Below are 10,591 nucleotides of genomic sequence, written 5' to 3' on the forward strand. Positions count from 1 at the left end.
TATATAATATATATATAATATTATATATATATTATATAATATATATTATATATATATTATATATTATTATATAATATTATATATATATTATATCTTCAATTATTTTGAAGATATAATATATATATATTATATCTTCAAAATAACAATGGATACATATCTTCTGTAATTTACATTTGGAGATGTTTCATTGTTAGTCTAGAGTTAAAGGCACAGATGAAAATGGATCAAATGCTTGAAATAATGTGAAAAGGAGATACATGAACATCTAAAGTTTTACCATCAATATCTATACAAATCTATACAAACTATAAGCTGTAAGATGCGGAAATTTCAGGCATTAGTGTTCGCGGCGGATCGAGCGCCGATAATCTAAATATTTCCCCGACATCGAACCGTCGATGATCGGTTTAATTAATCGGCGAGAAAGCTTCAAGAGGTTCGGATTTGGGACTTCGGTCGCCTTCAACACATAAAACACTTTAGCAGACAAACGTGATTCGTTTTTTTTTAAACTATTTAGCCCTCTTCCTATAAAACATACGTATCTAATGTAACCATCAATCATTTCGAAGTAAAGAGTCTTTAAGAATTTTTTGCATCTGGCTCCTTGAGAAAACAGAATAGGTTAGGAAGAGTTCATAATAATTTAATCAGAAGAGATCAACTTTGCATGCAACGGCAAGACAATATTTTCAACAATTGATGACTACATACAATATAAGAGCACAAGTATAAAAATATTGCAAAACAAAGATTTTGCCTTCTGTGCGCAATGTGCATCCTTACCTCGTACTCTTCGACAGTACCGACAGTAAATCGCCAATCTAGGTTATTTACAGTTACAAGTACAAAGCGAAACAAGAATGTAGAGCGAGATGCGGCATAAAGTCGGCATACAGTTGAGTGCACGTGTACCGCGTAAATTTGTGAATCTGATTTTTTCGAAAATGAAGCGTCGGGTGAAAAAATTTTACTCTTTCTTTTCGACACACTGCTGTATGTGGAATCATTTCCAGCCGATTCTCCGATTCGCGTGATAACATATAATCCGTATAACACATGTCGATCGTACAGTGCTGTTTCCTATGACATGGAACGTATCCCCCACGTCATGTGGAGAATTCACTATATTTCGTATTATACAATGGTTTTCTGATCAGAATTGGTAGCTTAGTCAGACAATTTTTGATATGTTTTCTCGAAAGTAAGTTTTTCTCCTCCTCGCTGCTCACTGGCAACGACAAGTTCTTTATAAAAAAAAACTGTCAAATAATTTTTTCACTGATAGATGTAACTGCTAACCTTGAATTATGATTGCAATAGGCATTTAAAACTCTTTTAAGGGACAATGCATTTGTATTTTGTAGCGATATAGACTAGACTAGCAGACGTTAAAAGATGCTTATCGATAAAGCGATACCGTACGTTTAAGCTATCACGTTCTCTTTCTGACCATTGTCTTTCGTAAACATTGCGAGCACGCTCTTGTCTTACTGAATGTTTAATTGAATATATACATACATATGTATATTCTTTTCCTAAGATACGGTGCTCATGAACTCTAGCATTGTTGCATGATAGTCTCCCTTTGCACCTGTCTAATAACATATGCACCGCCAATGTATCATTATCAACACAGCTGTTAACGTCAGAAATACTATTCAAAGAAAACCACTAATCGATATCTCGCTTTTGAATGTTACGCCGGGTATAATTTATTAAATTTCTCATGCATGCAACAGAATTTTATACGGGTAACATCTGTGATTATTCAGATGCATTTAAAGCAATGTAACGGGGTTTCAAGTCCCAACAACTTGCACATATTGTTATATCGTTCCTATCGTTCTATCTACCACTTTAATTCCATTTCGTTCGAATCGCAAAGCAAGTACTTTGTTGTAATTATGTTGAGACAAGTGACACCGGAGAAAGTTATCCACATTGTTTGGCTTAGTGCTGCTTTATCTTTCTGTTGGCCGCTTCCTATTAGTAGCAGCAGAACTCGAGTCCTTGGTTTCAGAATTCTACAAATAAGTGCAATTATTAGTGCTTGCATGTTACTACTGCCTATGTTATATTCGATTTATTTGCACCCTGACGACCTGGTCGTTGTTTTCAAATGTATGTGCATGTCAACAGCTTTGTGTCAACTTATCGTTCAGACTACTATGTGTTGGATTAAGCAAGACTCTCTACAAGTAAGTTTCTATTTGCTTACCTTTGGTATTCGACGTAAACAGATATGTGTTTTAACTACGAATTACAGCGTACAGTTAGAGAAATGATGACTTATGTTAAAGAAACGCAACAGTATGAAAAGGAAATTTTCTATAAATATATCACAAGATGCGACATGTTGTGCATATGTACCATAGTATGTATGTACGCGACTGCGACTGGTTTTTCATTGGGACCTGCAATCTTGCCAATTTCTTTTCCAGCCGATGCGGAATATCCGTTTCGCGTTAATTATACGCCAATGAATATTATTATATATGCGCATCAATCTATTCTTAGCTACCAATGCGCTGCACACAGTTGCGTGAGCATATTTGGAGCGCTATTGCTTTGGTTCACAGCCGCAAGATTCGAATGTTTGACTGTGGAATTAGAAAAAAGTACAAGTATCAATACGCTAATTGTTTGCATTAAAAAGCAATTATCTTTAAGGAGGTAAAGGCAACATTTGGTAATTATATCGATCAGGGCGCACATCACCAATTTCAAGTATTTTCTAAAGTATTGTCAAGGCTGTAGTTTTCAAAGTGCTTGTAAAAATGTTTTGTAGGCTTTTTAATTCGGTGTGAGTTATCCGGTTAGGTTGTTTATTGTTTTCCTTCGTGTATTAACTAACTCAAAGGATCCAAACCTAAAATCAAACCAAAGAATATGAAAGAAGGAAAGTTGGTCATTTACTGAAGTATTCATTTCTTTTCTTTCTCTGTATACAAAATAAAACGTGAGACGTATAAATGCATCGCCGTGGAAACATACACAGTCAGTAAAAAGAAACTATCATCTAATATAGCTAGAATTGTAATAATAAATAAAATAATAATAATAAAAAGTATTTTAAATGAATTAAGTTGCATTTGAAGTGGTCTGTCGGATGGATACAATCTGATTCTTTTACATCTTATATTTTCTGTGATATCAAGGTAACCTTGGATTTTTCAAGGTTAATGTGTTTGTTTCCTAACACGATATCGTAATTCGCGGGCCTCGAGTAAGTCTTTTGTTTGTCGTAGACCGCAGGAAAGGGAGCTCCACCATACTCTCTTATTTACACTATTCCCGGTAGCCCCTGGACTGCCTTCTTCGCTCTCGTCGCTCGCATTCTCAATGGTCTGGTAATCGGATAGCTGAGAGGATTAGTCGTGCGGTGTTCGACGGAGAAGTTCTGCGCCCCTGTTGTAACCGATGAGATGATGAATTCAAGTTTTAAAGTAAGGTGGTCTTGATTTTTCCTTGAATCTCAAAATTACACAAAATACTGAGTGTAATAGACCGGTTTCATTTTCTCGCACGCTCTTTCAATACGCCATCGTATATCTTCTGCACCAATTGGTACTTTGTGATAAATAGCGGGTTTTAATGCCTTCCGCAAGAAGAATTGTGGATTTAGACTCGACGAAAGTGAATCCGTTTGGACAAATCCATCCATTTGAAAATAGTTGTTGGGTAATTTTCCTCGAAATTAAAGTGTAATGTGTAGCGTACTAGTCTTGTTAGTACAATATAAATATAAGTACAATGTAAATTTTGCGAACATCGTACGAAAGCTCTTCCAAAAACAGATATGATACATTCATCAATAAGCTTACGTATTTGTTTCGTTTATCACGATGTACAGATTGCTATAGAATGCATATGACACAACGAATTAGAAGAAATGTGCGAGATAATGGGGCTCACTCAGAATAGTTCACCAATTATTCTGACAACGTTTGAAGAAACGCGAAGGAATGAACGACGAAAACTTCGAACAAACACAATAAAACAAAGTGATACAATTAGATTGGATATCTTGTCTCGTCGTACGGTTCAATGGCGCCAAGGACACCCTATTACAGATAATTGAAATCGTATTTTATTGGCTAGGACGTAACGTTAAAAGAAAGATACGTGACCCTGATATTTCAAAAATATAAGATACAAAGAAATCATTCAAATGCAACATAATTCATTTCGAACGTTTTTTGATACAATTAATAGATAACAAACTATGTTAGATAATAGTTTTTATTGAGTTATCCTATGTAATATAGTCATGACCGTATAGAAAACCTATCTCAACCTTTTTTTTCAATGTGAAGAAAATTTTAACAGACACTTCGTAATCCTAACGCGTAGTGCCGAATCTGTACTGACTAGAACCTTCACGGCGCTCTTACTTGAACGTATCCTCCCCGTCCCAGCGTAAGCACGCGCTTCTATTTGGTCGAAGGGAACGAGAATGTAAGTAACACTTACGAAGCATCAACCACAAAGTGAATAATATCAATTCCTTTTACAGTATGTAACACCTAAAACTAAAAAATTAAAGCAGTTTAAAAGCTTCTTTGTAACGCAGAAGCATTCCTGTAAAGATCATTTTCACCAAGATACAGTATATTTTGCAAGATTGCATGCAGTCCGTAGCAAGGCCTAAATTCCTTTAAAAGACATATAAAAGAAGAATTTCAAAACTTCATAAATTTTTATTGGTACAATAGAATTTCAATTATTAATATTAATAATTCTGGAAAAATGTTCCCTCAGATACATTCAATACTTCGTCCTAAAGCAAATATTTCTGTTTTGTTTTATTAGCTGCACATGACAATTCCAATTTAGTTAATAAAGTAAATATTGATTTACAAAGTATAGATGTTAAATTTAAGACGATCTATGAGTGAAATGCAAATCTAGGTAGCAAGAAATTTGGAGGTTTTGTCTGAAGTAGAATATTACAATTTAAAACTGAGACGTTTGCAGACTGATCTCAAAAGACAACCTTAAGTATACTTATTAAAGTCTATCCTATCTGCGACCCGGTTCTAGATTCCCTCGGTTGATAAACATTTCGTCACTTATGATGAGCTCAGATTAATTTTTAGTAAACATAAACCAGAGAGAGTATGTAGGTATAACAAGATCCCTAATATAGCGCTCATATATATGTCTCAGGCATATAGAAGGGATTATGTCGTTATATTCAAGAATTATTTAGATTTTGTTTATTTTCCCAATACAATATTTAGATAAAAACTGAAATTATACCACTCTTAAAGAAAGATAAAAGTGGTTCCAACCTCACTAGGTATATACCTCTTTCACTTTTACCAAATATAAGTAAGACATTGGAGATATTTAAGATAAGGTATTGGAGAAATTTGAAACTGCAATATAACAAGCATGTATCTGTTTTTTGTTATTTCAATTTTTTCCGCCTTATTCAAAATTTGATTTTCCGAATAAAATAAGTACAACGCATGAAATTAACAAATTTATTTCCGATTTATGCTAACGTTGAGTTTAAAATCCCCAGCAGATTACTATCAGGGACGTTCACCAATTCTATTTTCTCTTTATTTCAGTGATAAATTGTACTTATTTAACATTGTACTTATTTAAAATTGTACTTTCCTGATAAGGTCAATAACTCTGTAATTGCTTTTGTCAAAGACTTAATAGTATACACTAGTCTATGAAAAAAAACTAGTCTATGAAAAAACTATCAATAATCAAAAAACATTTGCAAGACCTACTTAATAAAATGTACGTATTTCTTTCATACTGGTAGCTTAAAATTAATGCCATCAAGTGTGAAACTACACAACTACTCTTTAGGCCATCAGTACCCACATGGCTCCAACTAAACAAAAATGTAGCCGTGCGCATCAATTTCAAAATTCCTATTACATGTTTGACTACCTCCCTCTTCACTACACTCCTCAAATTCCGTATCGATCGACCACTGGTGCCTTTCCGAACAATATTTCAATATTCTTAAAGTTTTGTCATGGCAATACAAGGAATTTTTGAGTACAGAAGACTAATGTGTTCTCTAATCCTTTACCTCAATGAATAATTAATAAACAAAAGTACATATAAACAATGTTTATACAAATTTCACGCACGCATCACAATCGTGCTACTGAATGTCTTCTCTGAAAGTTTTCTCAATAGGCATACTTCTTTATGCTTTAGAAGAAACACCTCGGGGATCATGACAATTTCTGGGTAATTTCGAGAAACTTATATAAAAAAAGGGAAAACATTGGTGGAGAATATCGTAAGTTTTTCTTTGCGAATGAACTCTCCACTATTACTATATTGCGTAACATGTTTTAACGACTTTCGAAATTCGATAAGAGAGTAGAATAGTTCTGGAAGGACAGAATCATTCGATATCCAAGGCAAAATGTTAGAGAACTATATAAACTGTAAAAATCTACAATAAAGTTGGAGTTAATTGCAGATTTAGTATAGGTTTAAGTTATTCTGCCGTAGATTTTTTGGGTCCTTGCCATTTTCAGATCTTTTGAACCTTATTAATTATTTATGGATACAGGGGATTAAAGGAAGAATTAAAGGAAGCATTAAAATACTGCATGAGGCAGTCTTCGATGTGCTGCTATGGATTTTAATGAATAGCTAGGTATAATGTTTAATTTACGATTTTTCTTACAAAATGTCACGTAATATGGTTTATGTCTACAAATGTCACAAAACGAGTTGGCCCATGGAAGATTTTATATTTTGCTTCCATATTCCACGGATTCAAATTGCATGGTACATGATATTGGATGCGTAGGCAACCGGTGGTTAAACTTCATATCTGGACACCACTCTTCTGTAACCGTTTTTGTGTTTCCTGATAGTACTCGATAAATATTGTAATACCGTGGAAAGATTGTCTAAGAAACATCCGACGAAATATAAATAATATTGCGAGAAAGTCTAAGTGCCAACAGGCCAAAAGGGTAACTTCAATTGGCGAAACGGTCCATCAATGTATCCTAGTTCCTTCAGTCAAATAGTTACTCGAAGGAAGGCGTACGTGACCATGATCGCGGACGGTTACGGAACATGTACGTAGTGGGGGTATGCAAGACAATAAATCATCAGTTGTTAATTGAGAGCCTAGTTGCGAGTCGTCAGTTGAGTCGAGAGAGTTGAGTCGAGAGAGAGTTAAGAGCGAGTTGCAAGTTGGTTAATCATTGTTTGCCGAGTTGTTATTGTATTTTCGATCTATCGCGAGGAAGCGCGTCAACGGGAGTCGTAAATTCCCGCTATGATTATAAGAATCGACACCATGAACAGATTGATCCCATTATTTCTTGTGGGATAGTAGGGATGATTGATGTGATATAACACTGCGATTAACAGGATTATAAAATTTATATTTCCAACAACTTAATACAATGACGAGTTACGCCGTTATGTATGATATAAATATCGTAGACGATACTTTGAAATATGATACTCCGATCGATGAGCACTGAATGTTTTTTCGTAGTAGAGCAAAGCCCTTACAGTTGAATATAAGAAAAGGGTGACTTTCTTGGTCTAGCAGAAATAGCAATTAAACAGACTGATGTTCCGCTCTCGTGCAATTACGGAGGAAAGCTCGGTGTGGGTGTGATTTTTTGAACGAAGAAAGCGGATTCGTTGCTCACACTTTTCGTTAGTAAGGTGAGGGCAACGATCTGCGATGTTCATTGGTTCTAGTCAATGTTAGTGAGTGAAAGAAACCTCCTACCAATGTTGCTAGTTGGTGTCATTGTTTAAGGGAAAACTCGGATTTTCCGTTAGATAAATATCCACTTTTTCCGTTAAATCACTGTCCGCTTTCTCCGTAATTTTTAAAAGCGCATAATAAACCCCAGGACTTTTCTAAAAACCAGTCATAAACTGAAAACATTTCTAAGATTAGGAAATCTTTTAGAACAAACAGATTAACTGCAAAACATGTGTTGAAACAATGAAGTTAAAAAGTTAAATGTTTATGGTAGGTCCTTAGATTTATTGAGGGTCGGAATGACGGTACATGGACCGTTGGCTGTCAAGCAACGAGAGATGGAGTGCAGATGTCTTACGCAACACAACAGTTATGAGTTGTTAATTATTAGTTGTGAGTTGTGAACTATCAATGATAGTCATAGTTATATCATATTACTGCATTAAGTTGATATTAAATAACCATCGCTTCCTGTTTAATCCATTGGAAATCCTAATTTCTAATATTTCTGATGATGATACTATAACATAGATAAAATGTAATGGTTTTGAGTTTAGAAATCCATTAGTTCAAAATTTATGAGTTTCCAAAGCCTCCAAGCTTGACTTGACCAAGCCAACTATATTGGCCTTCCAAAGCCAAAGTTCTCTCAGCGTACTGCATGGCTTACTTTAACGTGGCAACCATTTAGATGATAAACTTTATTTATTTAAATAAATATTGCGTTTGAAGTAATAGAATGTAGTGGAATATCAATTTATTTTCAATATATGAAACGATTTGTAAAATTACATTTTAGATAAGGGTTTTTTTTATTTATTTATTTATTTACATTTTACAATTTGTCCAGTAGGACATTTGGTAAAATATTATAGCTTAGTGGTATAATAATATAACATGTGGATAGCTACCCCCAGTGGGATACCATCTTCGAATTTGATTGATTAATTTCTATAGCGTGGTGAGTGTTTGTTTGTTAGGTTATGTCCTTTGTGAGATCTGTTGGGTGTTTCCTTTTTAATCTTCTTTTTATGTTTGATGAGCCGACCGTTTCCGCTGCCAGCCGGTTTGGGTGCGTTGCTATTCTTTCTCTGTACCTTCTTGCACTTTTGTTAATCTCCTCCTTGACCATTGGTATTCCCAGGTCTTTCCGGATATCCTCGTCTCTAACGTCCCATGGGGCATTTACTATTGTTCTAAGAATTTTAGCTTGCATTGTCTCTATTTTGCTTATATGTCTCATTGCTGCTGTTCCCCATAGTTGTATTCCGTACGTCCAGATTGGTTTTATGATCATTTTGTATATTTTTAATTTATTTTTTGTGCTTAATTTGGATTTTCGACTTCTTAGCCAATGCATTTGTCTCCTTGCCATCTGTATTTTGTCCATTGTTGCTTTAATATGTTGTTTCCATGTGAGTCGTGAATCTAAGTGGAGTCCTAGGTATTTGACTCGCCTTGTTTGTATTATGTGTGTGCCGTTTAGTACAATGTGTGGTGGTTTCTGTTTTCGCAGTGTGAATGTAATGTGTTTGCATTTATCGGGGTTTGCTTTAATTTGTTTTGCTTGAAGCCACTTTTCTATTTTTGTGATATGTTCTTGTAGTAATGTAACTGCTGTTGCAGGGTTTGTGTGCCTGAGTAGTACAGCTGTGTCATCCGCGAATGTCAGTATTTTGCTATTGTTAGTTGTTGGTATGTTGGCCGTGTATAATGTGTGTAAAATTGGTCCTAGGACGCTTCCTTGCGGAACTCCTGCCTTGATTTCTTTAACTTCAGAGTATGTGTCTTTGATTTTTACTATGAAGGTTCTGCTGCTTAAGTATGATTTGATTAATTGGTATATCTGCTCCGGAAACTGTTTCCTGATTGGCTAGTGTGGTTTATTTTATCGAATGCTTTTTCGATGTCCATAAAGAGTGCCGTGCAATATTGTTTTGTTTCCAGCGCCTGTAAGATTTCATTGACGAGTCTGCGCATTTGTTCTATTGTGGAGTGTTTGTTTCTGAATCCGAATTTGTGATCCGGTATTAGTTGATTCTTCTCTATTATAGGTTTTATTCGGTCGTAAATTACTTTCTCTAGTATCTTAGAGAACACGGGAAGTAATGAGATTGGTCGGTAGGATTTGGTTTCGTGTGGGTCCTTGTCTGGTTTGGGTATCATTATGATGTGCGCCAGTTTCCAAGTTTTTGGAAAGTATTGTATTCTTAGTATTGCGTTAACTATTATTGTGATTTGTCTTATCGCTTTTGGCGGAAGGTTTTTCAAGATTTTGTCGTTAATTAGGTCGATTCCTGGTGCTTTATTATTTTTTGTTTTCTCAATTATGTTTCTGATTTCTTGTGCTGTTGCTTTGGGTATGGTGTAGTGATTGTCAGTTGGTGTACTAGTGGTTAGCGCATCCTCGTCTCTAACGTCCCATGGGGCATTTACTATTGTTCTAAGAATTTTAGCTTGCATTGTCTCTATTTTGCTTATATGTCTCATTGCTGCTGTTCCCCATAGTTGTATTCCGTACGTCCAGATTGGTTTTATGATCATTTTGTATATTTTTAATTTATTTTTTGTGCTTAATTTGGATTTTCGACTTCTTAGCCAATGCATTTGTCTCCTTGCCATCTGTATTTTGTCCATTGTTGCTTTAATATGTTGTTTCCATGTGAGTCGTGAATCTAAGTGGAGTCCTAGGTATTTGACTCGCCTTGTTTGTATTATGTGTGTGCCGTTTAGTACAATGTGTGGTGGTTTCTGTTTTCGCAGTGTGAATGTAATGTGTTTGCATTTATCGGGGTTTGCTTTAATTTGTTTTGCTTGAAGCCACTTTTCTATTTTTGTGATATGTTCTTGTAGTAATGTAAC

General features: G+C 35.0%; 1 protein-coding gene across 2 annotated transcripts in view; it reads left to right on the forward strand.

Annotated features, from left to right (window-relative positions):
- The first annotated feature begins 1,907 nt into the window (after window positions 1–1,907).
- LOC100745208 (odorant receptor 24a-like) overlaps window positions 1,908–10,591 on the forward strand; it is a 19,045-nt gene continuing 10,361 nt past the window's right edge. For both annotated transcript variants that reach the window (XM_003487566.3, XM_033319545.1), the window contains exons 1-2: window positions 1,908–2,201; window positions 2,270–2,676. In XM_003487566.3, coding sequence (XP_003487614.3) covers window positions 1,908–2,201; window positions 2,270–2,676 — 701 coding nt within the window. The remainder of the gene's footprint in view (window positions 2,202–2,269; window positions 2,677–10,591) is intronic.

This window comes from Bombus impatiens, unplaced genomic scaffold, assembly GCF_000188095.3.
Source record: "Bombus impatiens unplaced genomic scaffold, BIMP_2.2 scf_0164, whole genome shotgun sequence".
Lineage (NCBI taxonomy): Eukaryota > Metazoa > Arthropoda > Insecta > Hymenoptera > Apidae > Bombus > Bombus impatiens.